At 39.1% G+C, this 15,353-nt stretch overlaps 2 protein-coding genes and 1 long non-coding RNA gene across 6 annotated transcripts; 2 read left to right on the top strand and 1 right to left on the bottom strand.

Moving 5' to 3' along the window:
• The first annotated feature begins 62 nt into the window (after positions 1-62).
• Positions 63-842, top strand: LOC129744713 (uncharacterized). The gene is made up of 3 exons (XR_008736976.1): positions 63-303; positions 400-544; positions 629-842. It is a non-coding gene; the product is annotated as an uncharacterized LOC129744713 (long non-coding RNA).
• A 6,226-nt stretch (positions 843-7,068) lies between these two features.
• LOC129741524 (uncharacterized) lies at positions 7,069-11,898 on the bottom strand. Of its 3 annotated transcripts, XR_008736451.1 has the most exons (5): positions 11,774-11,898; positions 10,626-11,717; positions 9,976-10,548; positions 9,465-9,681; positions 8,858-9,403 (listed from the first exon to the last, which is right to left on the bottom strand). XR_008736451.1 is itself a non-coding variant. In XM_055733265.1 (3 exons), exons 1-3 carry the CDS (start codon positions 11,798-11,800, stop codon positions 10,168-10,170), a joined length of 1,500 nt encoding a protein of 499 aa, XP_055589240.1. In that variant the 5' UTR covers positions 11,801-11,898; the 3' UTR covers positions 9,917-10,167. The 3 variants fall into 3 exon arrangements, 1 of the variants encoding a protein (XP_055589240.1); XR_008736452.1 differs by lacking the exons at positions 8,858-9,403; positions 9,465-9,681 and adding an exon at positions 7,069-7,223; XM_055733265.1 differs by lacking the exons at positions 8,858-9,403; positions 9,465-9,681 and having other exon boundaries at positions 9,917-10,548.
• Positions 7,529-14,335, top strand: LOC129741523 (uncharacterized). 2 transcript variants are annotated; one of them, XM_055733264.1, is made up of 5 exons: positions 7,529-7,850; positions 7,912-8,871; positions 8,936-9,175; positions 9,337-9,707; positions 13,858-14,335. In XM_055733264.1, the coding sequence occupies exons 1-4, from the start codon at positions 7,818-7,820 to the stop codon at positions 9,700-9,702; spliced, it is 1,599 nt and encodes a 532-aa protein (XP_055589239.1). In that variant the 5' UTR covers positions 7,529-7,817; the 3' UTR covers positions 9,703-9,707; positions 13,858-14,335. The 2 variants fall into 2 exon arrangements, with proteins under 2 accessions (XP_055589239.1, XP_055589237.1); XM_055733262.1 differs by lacking the exon at positions 13,858-14,335 and having other exon boundaries at positions 9,337-9,875.
• Positions 14,336-15,353: the final 1,018 nt, after the last annotated feature.

Here is a 15,353-nt window from a genome sequence, read left to right as displayed (position 1 = left end):
GCTCATTTTCATTTAAACATTTTCGGTTGAAAAATAACCATTTTATGGCTTTGGCCCAAAAACTGCCAATATGGTTATTTTTTAAGAATTTTTCCTTCTCAAATTTTAACCATTTTTGTAGTTCTTGAGCATTAACCACAAAATGTTTGAATAATTTGGTTTTCCTATCGTAGCCATCTTGAAAATTGCCAATTTACAGGCGAACGCGTTTTTCGAAACTCCATCATTCCGCGAAACTAGATCGAGTTCGAGATTAAATCGGTCCTTGTCGGAACACATCGAATCTATTGGTGGTTATCAAAGGTAAATATTTTAATTTAAATATTCATCTAAATTCATCTTTTAACATAAACAAGTCAAATTGCTACCTCACAATAAATAAATAAAATTAAATTTCAGGATACCGATGAGATATGAACCCGCATGAAGTTTTAATAGAAACACCTTAATTATAATCAACCGCAGCCGCTTGCTAAACTGGTCCTCGCACTGTCAGTCAGGTATATTGAAATATCCTAAAAGGAGAACCCGGATCACACTTCCGGTAAGTTTAAACATTCCTTAGAATACTTTTGAATCCTTCCAAGGATGGAAAGGTTGGTTACCTAATAAAGTATTTTTGTTTTAGGTATTGGTGCGAAAATGCAAGATACTCTTCCGACTGCCATTTCACCATCCGGAAGAAGCTGGAACGGGCTAAACTGCTTTAAAAATACCCGCCAGTCAAAAATAAAAACCTCAGCCCACCCCCCCCCCCCACCCCCGTGAACGAACAGCACTGAAGACATTGATATTTTGACCACTTTCATCAACAAAATGTCATCAAGGCGTATCGCCCCACTTCCGGCGTTATGTTATATATTTTTTGATTTTTATTCGGTAGTAGTGGGAGGAGAGGGGCTTTTGATGCTATAGTGTATTTGTTTAAATAAATAGGAATACTGAATAGAAACCGGAGATTTTAATGAAAATTGTACTAGAAACTCTTCCAAATCTGCAAATTACACAGCAGCTCTTAAAAAAAACGGTTAAAGAATAACCTTTTTTCAACTTCTCCGCTAGAAACTCATTCGGTTGAAAAATAACCATATTCGAACTTCTGCCCTAGAAGTCATTTTATGACTTCTCATGGAGAACTCATAAAATGACATTTCCCGGGAAAAGGTCAAAAATGGTTATTTTTGAAACATAAATGGTTCAATCATTTCTAGCGTGTGTGGTGCGGCTGTAGACATTCACTGACCATGGTTTCTCACACTAAAGCACACTCTAGTTGAAGGATGCACGGCATATTACTTGATAAAAGAAGTAATGGGTCGACTCAAGATGACGTCATTCCCTTTTGTGGTGACAGTTCGCAAGTTTGAAAATTTTACGAACGGAACAGAAATGCGATGCACGCTCATTTTTATTTAACCATTTTTGGTTCAAAAATAACCATTTTAAGGCTTTGGCCCAAAAACTGGCAATATGGTTATTTTTTAAGAATTTTTCCTTAATGAATTTTAACCATTTTTGTAGTTCTCGCGCGTTAACCAGAAAATGTTTGAATAATTTGGCGTTTTTATCGTAGCCATTTTGAATACAATCGATGTGCAGACGAACGCGTTTAAGAAAATTCCATTATACCCAAGGGGCTGAAGAAAGCAAACATTTCCGGACCAAGTTTTCAGTCAAGAAACTCGCAGGAAGAAGAAAATCAAAATGAGTGAAACACGTATATGGGCAACATGGCCGTCTTCATTGCAACAATTTCAACCAGAGGCAATTTTTTAATAATCCTTAAAATGATATCTGCGGCTCGGGAATGTCAATCAAAGGGATCTTTGGTAATATTAATAAATTAAGGTTGGGCACAAAATGCAGAATTTTCAGCATAATCCTTGTTAAAATTGATTCTAAATTTGCAGTATGACAACAACAGATGCGTTTGGCAACCAAAATGTTACCCTATTTCGAGTCTGTTATGGGGTGAAGTGTTTCATTTCGGGAACCACACTGACGTTCTGGTACCAAAAATTTGGTACGGTGCGTTTGTATGCGATTTGACAGCTGGTTCAGTCCTCTGATTATACCGCGTAATTGAATCGAGTTCACAATTAAATTGGTCCATGGATGTAATCCGGAAAACATCAAATCTGATGGTATATGATAAAGGGTAAATAGTTTAATGGTTTAATAGTTTCTAGCGTGTGCAGCGAAATTTGTCGTGTAGCTGCACGGTCAAGATATTTAACTCAAAACTCAATTTGAGGATTGCAAAAAACCGAGTCTCCTTTTGTGAACTAAATTTGGCGCATTTTCTTGATTTATTAATGGTTATCCCTCCGGAAATGAACAGAAAGTTGAAAATTCTTAAAAAATTCGAACAGGAGGTTTATTTATCAAAATGTTTCAACATGTTTAAGACCCTTTTTTCAACATATTTTTCATTTGGACCAACCCAATTTGCATTAAATATTCTGGGGCAGCACTTCAACTTGAAACAAAAAATTCCATGGAATGTCGAAATGTGGAAACTTCTAAAGAATTCGAATGTACCGAATCGATTGTACGGAAATTTCTTGTATTATTTTGAGCGGAAACTGTAAACAAATGCACATTCTTGTACGACAACACTATTCAGGGACAGAAGAATCCAATATAAGAAAAATCTCCGGTAAACATTCCGAAAGGAAAGGCTGAACTATTTCAAGAGCGGCGCGAACAAACGAAACAACGTGGCGGACGAAAAGTTTCCGAGGGCTTTCAGACAGCGAGAAATAAAACGACACGTTTACTCTGTGACGGTCGAACTACAAGTGAGGCTTTATTCAAGACAAAGAATTTAAGCGGGAAACAGAGTTTGAGTGTTGCCAGATGAACACACAACGAGGGGTGGTTGGATGGATAATAATATACATGGTTTTACACTGTTAACACCCCCCTTCAAGCCAACATCCCTAACAAGTTTCTAAACTTCTCAAATTTCTCTTTAGCTAGACCTTTGGTCATAATATCTGCTACCTGATCTTCTGACGGAATATACTTAAGTTTCACTTTACCTCTGTGGACCTCATCCTGCACAAAGCGATACCTGACGTCGATATGTTTCAACCTTTTTGTCATTTTGTCATCTTCGGCAATCGAGATACAGGCCTGATTGTCCTCTCTAATTATAACCGGTCCAGGACACTCCTTCCTGAAGTCCTTGAGAAGCATCCTCAACCAGATCGCTTCTTTTACTGCGACGCTCAACGAGATATATTCGGCCTCAGCTGATGACAAAGCAACCGTCTGCTGCTTCTGTGTCGCCCAGGATACAGTAGACTGGTACACTTGATACACATATCCTGACAACGACTTCCGGTCACGTATATCGCCGGCCCAATCCGCGTCAGCGAATCCTTCAAGCGGCGCTGAGCTACTGCTTCGTTTGTAGACCAACTTCAAGTCGAGGGTTCCTTTAATGTAACGCAAAATTCGTTTTGCGTGATTCCAATGCTCTTCATTTGCGCAGTTTTGGAAGGCACTGAAGTAGTTAACAGCTGCACAAATATCAGGTCGAGATGTGACTGTGACATAAGTTAGGCATCCGATGAGTTCACGATACGGCTTCTTCGTGTACTGATGTGGATCGTCACATTTCTCCAATTTCAAATTTGTAGCCAATGGGGTCTGTGTCGGTTTGCGATCAGTCATGCCAAACCGATCAAGTAGCTTCTCGAGATAGCGCTTTTGACTAATTTTCATGACGCCTCCTTCCATCTGACGTTCGATGGTTAACCCAAGAAAAGTTCTGACTTCGTTCATATCGGTCATGCTGAATTCGTTCTTCAATTTTTCTTTTATTCTTGTGATGACATCCTGAGAGTGACAGGCGATGAGAATATCATCAACGTAGATAATTAAGAACACCAACTTTCCAGCAAAAATAGCGGTATACAAACGACTGTCAACTTCGCTGCGCATGAAGTCAAGTTTCGTCATGAATTCATTAAATCTCGAGTTCCAAGCCCTAGGGGCTTGTTTCAATCCGTATATGGACTTCTCCAACTTCGCTACTAAGTCACCTGCTCCGAACTCCTTTGGTAGCCTCATGTACGTTTCTTGATCAAGCATTCCGTTAAGGAAAGCGGTTTTGACATCAAGCTGGTGAAGATGCATACCTTCTTGATTGGCAATTGCCAGAAAAACACGTAAGGTAGTTAGACTGGCTACAGGAGCGTACGTACTGTCGTAATCGAATCCTTTGCGCTGAGAGAAGCCTCTTGCGACAAGTCGCGCTTTGTATCTCTCAGTTCCTCCAACATCTTGTGGTTTGATCTTAAAGATCCATTTACTGTCAATAAGATTCTTACCTGGTGGTAGCGAAGTGAGGACCCACGTCTTGTTACTGGTGAGCGACTCCATCTCATCGGTAATGGCAGTCTTCCATTTTGGCCAGTCATTCCGCTTTCGAAGCTCATCCACAGTATTCGGAATCTCCTCGACGAAGTTTTCAGCACTCATTGCAGTTTCACACATTTCATAGCAATCGAACCAGACCGGCTGACGCCTAGTCCGACCGCTGCGACGAACATCTGCATCTTGCTGCTCCTCTTCCTCTTCGGTTTCCGGATCTTCTGTTTCCGGCAAGCTTTCCACTTCTTCCGGATCCACTGGTTCACTATCACTCACTGATTGTCTGTCCATTTCTAGTTCAATCACTTTTGGTGCACTAACACTATTGTCACTTTCTTGTTCACGGTACATTGTTTCTTCGTCAAACACTACGTCTCTTCCGATGACCAATTTCTTCTTTTCATGGTCCCAGAGACGATAACCGTTCACAGTGTATCCGACAAGATACATCTTCTTGCACTTTGGATCCAGCTTGGATCGTAACTCCTTCGGAATATGCAGATACGCAGCACATCCGAAAATCCTGAGCTTGGCGACATCCGGTTTCCGGTTGTACCAGATTTCGTAGGGGGTACTATTTTTCGGTACTGCTGATGTGGGGCAACGGTTCATCAGGTACGTAGCGGTAAGTGTAGCCTCACCCCACATTTCTTTTCCGAATCCGCTCTCAGCCAATAAAGCTCGGGCACGCTCCATCACTGTACGATTAAAGCGCTCAGAAACGCCGTTTTGCTGTGGCGTGTACGGCACTGTAAAGTCCATCACTATTCCCTTTTTGCGACAGAACATACGCATTTCGTCGTTCGCATATTCACCGCCATTATCAGAACGAAGCCTTGCGATTTTTGTTCCGAAATGTGCCGAAACGAGGGCCTCGTATTCTCGAAACCGACCGACCACTTCATCTTTGCTCGCCAGCAAATAAATCACCGCAAAATGCGAATAATCGTCTATGAACGAGACGAAGGATCGCTTTCCGTTCCACGTACACGGCGTTATTGGTCCACACACGTCACTGTGGATCAACTCTAGCGGTCGCGACGAACGTTTGTTTATTACCGGCGCGTACGGTAGCTTCGCTACTTTTCCCGACAAGCAAGGTTCACACACTACCATTTCCGAATCGAAGTCTGTTAATGGTATTCCTCTCACCATTTCGCGTTTCACTAGTTCACGCAGACTGTCACACCCAACGTGACCAAATCTCTGATGCCACAACACGGCATTCCGCGAAACTTTTCCGGAAACTAAGGCTGATCCCATTTCACTTCGTTTACAGTAGATGTCCATCTTGTACAATTTGTCCTTCACACAGCCAACCGCGATAACTGAACCGTTTTTCAAAATGTTCACTTTATCTCCAGCAAAACACACTTGGAGTCCAGATCTTGTTATTCGTTTCACAGAAAGCAAATTGCAATTTAGTCCGGGAATATAGAGAACATTTTTCGTTAAATAGTTCTTCACCGTATCACCGACAATCGAGTAAACCGAAACGTCACCACAATAATGCGCTGTAAGTTTCTGTCCGTTTGCCACAACGATATGAACCGGCGGGTCTAACTTTTTCATCGACGAAAAATAACTCGAATCGTTCACCATATGATCGGTAGCTCCCGAATCAAGCAACCAACCAACACAAACTAAATCTTCTGGTACCGCTGTCAAGAACGCAATTTCCGAATGTTTTGCTTCTTCTTCGGCACCGACGTTTGCCTTCTGACTTTTCATTTCACTGTCAGATCTATTCTGGTACTGGAATTTCACTTTAGGCTTCAGGTTTTCGCGACAGTCAACCTTCTTGTGGCCTACTTTCCCACACTGGTAGCACTTCACTTTTCTTTTCTGATGCTTGCTCGCCATAGCCACACCATCTCCACTTGCCCCTTCTGTTACATCCGAATTTCTTCGCTTCATGTCAACGTCCAAAAGCCTCTTCTTAACGAAGTCCATTGTGACGCCATCCGGAAGAGTTTCGATCGCCGTCACTACCGAATCGAACGATGCTGGAAGTGTCAATAAAAGATGGCACACCGCGTCCGACTCCTCGACAGTCGCACCACTACTCTTCAGCTCGCGAATTAGCTTATCGAACCGCAACAAATGGTCCGGCATTGTGCCCTCTACATATTTTAATTGTAGAAGCTGCTTTCGGAGAAACACTTGGCCTGCTACACCACGACGTTCAAAAACGTTTCTCAATGTGTCCCATATCTGTTTCGGGGACCCGCAATCCTTAATCAGCTCTAACTGATTGTCATCGATTGCCTGCACAATCAGCGACTTGCACTTTTTCTCGCGTTTAATTCGATCTTCGGTTAGCCTTTTCTTGTGGACGAGCACTTCCCGGGAATCGCCATCTTGTTCCCGACACTCCTCGATTTCAACGAGTTCGCGATTTACACAATCGAGTAAATCGTGCATGTCCAACACAGTTTCAACGCGAAACTTCCAGTTGTGGAAGCCACTACCGTCGAACAACTTAATTTTCGATTTGTCGTCCATGTCTGGGCCCATAACCTCAAGAGCGGCGCGAACAAACGAAACAACGTGGCGGACGAAAAGTTTCCGAGGGCTTTCAGACAGCGAGAAATAAAACGACACGTTTACTCTGTGACGGTCGAACTACAAGTGAGGCTTTATTCAAGACAAAGAATTTAAGCGGGAAACAGAGTTTGAGTGTTGCCAGATGAACACACAACGAGGGGTGGTTGGATGGATAATAATATACATGGTTTTACACTGTTAACACTATTATAAATTTTCACAATATGGTATTTTCGAGAAATAATATAACGTCGGGTATTTACTCTTATGTTTATACAACAGGATGAAAATCCCTGAAAAAAAAAAAAAAATCTTATGTTTATATCCATTTATTCCAATACTTCTGTTTTCAGCTGGATTGTTAATCCAAAATTATTGATTCGATATTTTCTAAATACCTCTAATTTCTTAATAAAATAATTTCTAAAAATGTGTGTGAAAATTAATGAAGACCCAAATGTTAGCTTTGTTTCTTCAGCGTGTAGAATCGGAAAATAAGAATCAAAACGAACTGCACAAAGTGTCAAAAACAGTGAGGTCAGCAAAGGCGTGAATCGAAGAAGAACGAGGAGAACATCCAAAACATTTGGCATCACTGATTGGGATTGGGCCTGCTAAAAAGAATAAAGCCTGCTCTTTACTCTTACACAGATTTCCATAAGAATGACAGCTAATCGGAGTGAAATTGGAGTGAAGGCTATTTCTCTCTCTGTTTAACACACGAGAAATCGTATACCGGGACTGCGAGCGCGCCCATCGCCCATACACAGCAAAAGCAAAGCTAAAAATAATTCGCCGTTCTGGGCCTTCTTTATAACAAAATATTAAGAAAAATTCCACTAGGAAACTCCGACAAAATAACAAAATCATTTAAAATAATATTGGAAATGACGGGGTCAATCGAGTGTCTACCTTTTGAGGTAGTTTGTATATGAAGAAAATCAAAAAGAATTCTTCCAGTAAACCGATATTCTTTTCCAGCTTCTAGAGAAAATATTCACATATCTGCCTCTGCGAGATGTCCGGGAAGCCGGGCAAGTTTGCCATTTGTGGAACTCAGTACTGCATGCACCTCGGTTCGAACGGCAGCTTCGGATAACACTACAACAGGACTTTCGGGAGCCAATGTCGGACGCTGACAGGAACTTTGTGGCCAAGTGTCGAAATTTGACTATTTTTCAACAGTTTCATGACAATTCGAGCACATCGGATAACGAAGACGAAGAGACTGTTGAAGCTGCTTCTAATGAAGCCGAGAAAAATATTGCAAATATTATATTCTCTGCAAATGATCTGGAATGTCTCCAGTTGACGAGCAGGTTTTCTAATTTGCGATGTATTATTAACAGTAGATTGATGGAACTGCAAAAGCTCAAAGAACTGAGAATATCGTTTTGTGATCAACCCCGTTCTGGCGTTGAAAACACTGAAGATGCCGTGTGGTTGTTGCAGAATGATAGCCTAGAATCATTCAAAATAGGGCTAGCATATTCAATAAGTCCCTTCGATCTGGTGGCTCCAAATTTAATAGAACTTCACCTGACAATAAACTGCGATATCTTACTGAAACTAGTCGAAAAGTTTAGCCATCAATTGAAACATCTCAAAACGAAACTCACTACCATAGAAGATCTAGATCAAATAATGAGCTTCAACTACCCAAGACTGAAACATCTCGAGCTTGCAATGTATGACGATAAAGATATGCATTATGAATATGCTCGATCAGCAAACAGAACCGAGGACGATACACGTGCCAAAAAGTTCCTTAAACAAGTCCCGGGTTTGCAATCGTTAAGCTTACTGAGCCACGTGGCCTTGTACAAAATCTGCCCTAGTCTATGTTCTGTCGAGACCACCAAACTTGAAGAGCTTGAGTTTCACAATATGGAAGTAGATGCCAATATTTTGCTTAACGTCCTGTTGGTTCAACCTGTTAAAGTAAATTGTAATTAATTTATTAAATTGATATGGTTTAGAGAAAAGTTCTATTGTTATATTTCAGAATCTCGTCCTACAACATTGCGAAATAATCAATGATCTACCGGGCCTGCACATTCGCATGGTAGGGTTGCAGCGGCTTAAATTGATCAACATTATCAACAATGTGCTGCTGGAACACAACTTTTGCAGCCTGAAGGAGTTGGAGCTGGCTCACGGTTTTAAATACGGAAACGATATATTGCTGAGGATTTTCCAGAACTTTTCCTCGGTGGAACATTTGACGTTACAGTATAGAGCCCAGGTATGTATTCTTAATTCTAGGAAATGTTCTACTATATCGAAATATGGAAGCAAAAGAACACGACCTCTGAAAACATTTCGTCTGTTAGCGATAGTCGATAGTTCAATGTTATGTAGGTTAACGCAAAACCAACTACTGAGCACTTTTTCTCGTTAATACAGCTAGACGAGTGTGCTTTTCAACGGCTTCATCAGCTGCGGTACCTTAAATCTCTTACAATCCGTGCAACTGAAATTACGTACGAACTTTGGCAATGCTGTAATCCATTGGTATCGGTGGAACAACTTACGATTATCGGGTGCTTCATGCTACCGTTTTCAATGTTCCGGGGCTTGGGTCGAATTTTTCCGTCCTTGAAGCGGCTCAATGTCGATAACTGCCACATTGTGGAAGACACCAGCGGAACGGATGGATCAGTTGATGGAGCATGTGAGCGGAAACTGAGAGCGATGTATCCGGACATTGTCATCTCTTGGCACCAATCGGAACAGATTACACCGATGTTGCTGAAACATATGCTTTTGTGACCTTGGTAGGTGATTTTTTTGGAATACTTCTCTTAAAGTGTATGTTAGTGTGTGATTGAATGTTTCTTTCGTGTGAGAGCTGTTTTGCTATTTTATAACAAAAGTATTTTTAGTGAATTTTATGTTCGTGTTTTTAAAACATAGTGAAACAAACACAACAAAGTTTATCTCTGCACATTGTTATTCCTTAGTGATGACAATCATACGGTTCGGGTTACTTGACTTCAGGTCCACATACATTGATTTATTTTAAAATCATATTTTAGCACCTACCATCGTACAATTGTATTCGTGTAATCGCCTGAGTCTTCTGCGTAAATTGCGTAGTATTCCATGGGTCTTCCCCTCTTAGTTGAGTGTAATTCTATGGCATGCTTCACAGTCATCGGATCTTTTCAACAGGGGCTTCACTTCACGCATATCTCGGTTTATTTCGTAATGATTTAAATGGTAAAATAGAGACGTCTATTGTACAAAACCAGGCTTCTTCCTTCCCCCGCACATATCATACTCTTCTAAGTGGCAATCATTGTAGGAAAAACAACAACGTGGAAACTGCTTCCGCAGTCCATTTTGGTCAGCATCGTCTTCTCTGGCATATATATCAAACACCGCTGTAGGCTGTTTCAGGTAGCATCCTTCAAAATGCAGTCTTTGAAGCCTGCTGAATGCTTGGCCCATTCCCAGGACATCGTTTCCAGTGATGGCGGAATAAATCAGATTTACGGTTAAAATGTTTTCAAGGCACAGCGAATTCCAGTCCACATTTTCCAAAATAAGACGTTCGAACTTGATTCTTCTTAGAGATTTAAGGGATGCTAGATAGGAGATTGAATCCGAGGGCAGCTGATGGAATTTAACGTAAAGAATAAGTCTCAAGGTAGATATAAAAGAATATAAGTAGTAGATTAAATCGCACGTACCTTCCCTATCAATCCTGGACCCAGTCCAATCTGGAAAGTTTCTAAGTCCTTGAATGTATGCGCGATATTGGCTATGAGTTGTGAAGTCAAGTCTGCCCGCGTACTTATTTTAAGGTAGGTGAGTTTGACAAATTTTGGCAGTATTAAAACATCATTTGAAACGATCCACGTGAATCTTGCAATACTTGTTGAATGCAATTGGTCAAATAAGGCTATCCGTCCACTGAATTCACACATGAACAGGCAAAGTTCCTTAAGACTAGCAAGCTCTTTAAGCAAAGTTTGGAATGCTTGGGTATCAATGTGAACATGCTTCAGTTCCAATTTCAAAAGCGATTTCAGATGACCAAACTCTGGATTTAGAATGAATCCATCGAAACTGACAGCATCAATGTAGAGCTCTTCTAAACAGGGTGTGTATTTCAAACAAAGATTTATTAACGGTAACTTTTCTCCTAATGGTTCGGTAACTTGTAAAATCTTTAACTTGGACGCATTTAATCCGCTAGAGATATGCTCAGCTATAGAAAATTTCGGTATTGTGATGGGTTTGATAATCAATGTATGTATTTGAGAAATTACTGAGCTTAATGTAACTTTATCGGAATCAGTTAGATTTAAAACCGTTAGCTGAGGACATTCAACCTCGGCATTTATAGGAGTTTCTAAATTCAAATATTTGATATTCGAGTGGTGAATTTTTATCGGAAGTGAATTTTCAGCGCCATGAGCAACAATCGTTAAATATTTTAACGAATCCATATAGACCAAATATGAACTAACGAATTGATCCACAACTTTTTGTTCACCACATACGATAAGGGATTGAACTTTCGTATTGCGAAGGGTTTCCACAAATTTCTCATGCACATCTGGCTCTATTTGGCTTTCATTGAAGGAAAATGTAAAACTTTTAACTAATTTCAACAGACTCAAATTTTCGCACTCGGCCAAATGATCGGGCATATTCAATCTAATATGCATTTCATTTGTAAATTTCGAACTAAAGCATGACTCATACCAGCGCTTGCATACTTGAGCCGTTTCGAGTCGTTCTTTGTGATTCAGGAAGGACAGTATCAACTGCAATATCTGAAAATCCGAAAAAAATTTATCATGTGAAATTAAAAAAAATGAAAACTTATTACTTCGGGAGGCAAATCGTTCACATTCATCCTTTTTCCTCAGTGAAAATGGGGTATACGTACAGATTCCGACACAGTTAGCAGAAGAGATAAAATCAAAACATAAAACTGGTTGTTGCTGTTGGTGTGATCAACACTGTCATATAGTTGAACTTAGATTAACGTGTTTTACACATATACGGAAAATAAAAAGGTAAAATTTACCATGAAGCGAGGTAATTTTTTTTCATCCATCTTTCTCGGTAAATTTTACCTTTTTTCATTCACCTAGCAAATAGTAAATAATACCGTTTTCTCATTCACTGATTTTAAAGGTAAATGCTAGTTGGTTTGATTGGTTTCTTCAATTAAAAAAAAACAAAATTCATTCAAAAATTGATACTTATTTGAGATAAATAGGGACATTTACGTTATATTTATTTTTGGAACTTATCACAATGTTTAAAAAAACATTGTTGAGGCGCGTTGAGGCAAGTCATTTCTTCGCCAGGCTCGTGGCAATTCGGCTTCGCGTTCTTCCGAGTCACCATGGCCGCTGCGCCTAAATACTATAGATTCAGGTATCGGCTTGATAGCGGCACGTTATCCAAACAAACGGGAAAATTGTGCCTAGCCTTTTTTTTACAGATTTCATCATATACCTGAGAAACCTGTAAACCATAAAGGGATTAGAAAATAAATAAATATTTAGGGCATAAAGCCGATCCACGTAGGAATTTTTGAAGCATTGAAGCTTATAACCACATTGGGTGAAAAATGACAGATTGTTATTTTAGTTTAAATTCTTAGAATGAGACACACTTATATCAGGATAGGCGAGAGTACATAAAAGCTTCTAGCAATCGAAAAACAGGCATATATGAGCTAAAAGAATCATACATTATTGATTCACAACTACAAAATTCAGGAGATTTGAGTTTACAAGGATTAGAAAATGTTCTAATCAGGATGCTACAATGAGGGCAAATAAACGATTTTATAATGGCAAAATTGGCATTTAGCCTATCCACATAGGGATTTTTAAGCAGCTTTTTTTCAATCAAAATATTGGAAATAAGGACTTTTTTTTTAACTTCCTTTGTTAAATTCTGACACACATTAAAAAAAATGAAGTCGGGCAAAAGAGGGACATGTACACACTAAGTGGAAGGTAAATATAGGTACAATAGTACCTCTGAATCATAACTTAACCATACAGGAGATTCAGAGCACAAAGTCTTGATTTTATATATTTTTATTTAACTGACCAGTTAGCGCTCTGGTTAGACGACTACAATGAGTTTCTGTGACGCCAAATTTGAAACAAGCGATACTAACACTGCACGAAGCTGTAGCAGTGGATTCCAGAACCAGGATTGGCGTATGATACGAAATATCAGAGTACGATATTAAAGGAGCTTTGACTCTTCTTAACACTATAACCATTCTAAAGCTAAGGGAACATGTGTCAATACAAGAGAAGTGACATATATTAGGTAAAACAGATATGACTGTCGACATGAGATACAAGTTTTGATCAAAAACTTGATTTAATAGGGAATATTGAAGCCTTTTGGCAACCCTAAAAATATATATATATTTTTTTTTGATTTTTTTTTTCCACGGAAACGATATTTGTACGGCTTCAATGATTGAATAACCATGATGCAATTTTTACAATTAAATATCTTTATATGAACGGACATTAACCTCCATACTGGTGTAATTTAGATCATATTCTTCTATGATTTCAAATCGGTTAATATTAATGTAAGTTTAGGTAGTTTTCTCTATGATGACTAAAAACACTTCTTATAGGTTTGAGTTCTGAATCCAAAGAGACAGAATCTTTATTCTTAAGATTTCAGGAAACCTTTTCTGGTTTTACTAGACTGGTTGTTTACTTAGAGCCATAACAGCTGATGATCTTCACGCTCAGTTTTCAACCATCGAATTTGTCTTAATACTAACAATTCTCCCTCTTTTAGAATAAACATTATAATTTTCAATTCATTTCACCTTACTCTTAACATAATCATAAATAATATAAAACTGCATTTAGAAGTAAACAAAATCATTAGCTTTCAGCAATTTTCTTCTTCTTTCAGACCTCCTGATGACCTTAGGCTCCGAAGATGACACGTTAGGGCCTAGAGAAACGTCGCTCCCGTTCGATTGAACCATTGCTCTTGATGTAGAAGGTTGCTGCTGAGAAGGAGAAAACCCATAGAAGACTTCCTCATCTGAATCCTCTCGACGTCTTTTCTGTGTATTGTTTCCGTTGTTACTTTCCGTCGATGAAGGATTCGGAAGTTGAAGCGCCGCATTGCGCCTATGTTCATTTTGCGCCTTTTTGATCTGCCCCCTGTGAGCCGAGATCACATGCGCCCCCAGAGCGATCTGGAAAACATTGTAAGAAAGTCTCTTAATAAAAATTGCATTTAACCATTTTTCAATTTCTCTAGCATTCGGATTTCTGTAAAAAACCTTGTCTCCTCTTTTCAAATTAGAAAAAGGATCAAACTTTTCTTTCTCGTAATTAGTGTAGCCAAAATCATCTTCAGCTCTTTGTGGCCGTTCCACTATTTTACTTCTGTTATCAGAAATCGGAACAAGTTGTTTTTTTAAATCATTCTTAGGATTTGTCAAATCCAACAACGTTTTCGGTTTGAACTTAAAAATTCGTTCTGATGGGAAATCTTCCCCTTCTGACAAGCAACTGTTTCTGTAATTAAAAAGGAAATAATCAAGTCTATCTTGTATATCCATATTCCTCATATCCGAATCCAACCAAAACTTTTTAAGTACTTCCTTAGCTACTCTCACTAGCCTTTCAGCCTGTCCATTACTCTGTGGATGATAAGGAGGGCTTTTATATACTTTAATTCCTTGTCTTTCCATGAAAGAAATGAACTGCTGCGAATTATAAGGTGGGCCATTATCAGAAACAATTACGTCCGGTAACCCAAATCTCGCAAAAAAATCCGTAAACTTTTTTAAAACTTTATTTGCGTCTGTTCCGAAATTCATTAAGTAAACTTCAAGCCACTTAGAAAAGCTATCAATAATAAGAAGAAAATATTGTCTTTCAAAATAAAAAAAATCTGTGTGAATTCTACTAAACGGTCTAGCAGTTGGTATCCAACTATACGTTTCATTTTTTCCGGGAACTACTGCCATTTTCGCACAAACTTCACAACTTTCCGCAAATCTTTCCAAGTCCTTATTTATTCCAATCCAGTAAACATTTTTTCTAGCCAATTGCTTCATTTTAACAACACCAACATGGTTAGAATGTAAAAGTTTGATAATTTTCTGTTTAAGAACGTCAGGTATGAAAACCCTTTCCTGAAAAAGCAAAACGCCATCTACTTCTTCTAAATCGTGATGCTGAGAATATAAATCCTTCAGTTCTTTATCAATTCTATCGGGCCAGCCATTTTTTAAATACAGTTTAATGTTTTGTAAAGCTCTATCTTTATTTGTCTCAGCAGCCACCATTGAAAAGTCGATTGGAAATTCATTTGAAAAATTTAGACTTTTGATAAACTGATTGTCAATCTTTTTAGAAACTCCATTTTCCAAAGGAAATCTCGAGCAGAAA

The sequence above is a fragment of the Uranotaenia lowii genome, chromosome 2 (assembly GCF_029784155.1).
Source record: "Uranotaenia lowii strain MFRU-FL chromosome 2, ASM2978415v1, whole genome shotgun sequence".
Taxonomy (NCBI): Eukaryota; Metazoa; Arthropoda; class Insecta; order Diptera; family Culicidae; genus Uranotaenia; species Uranotaenia lowii.
This window is presented reverse-complemented; position numbering and strand designations above follow the sequence as displayed.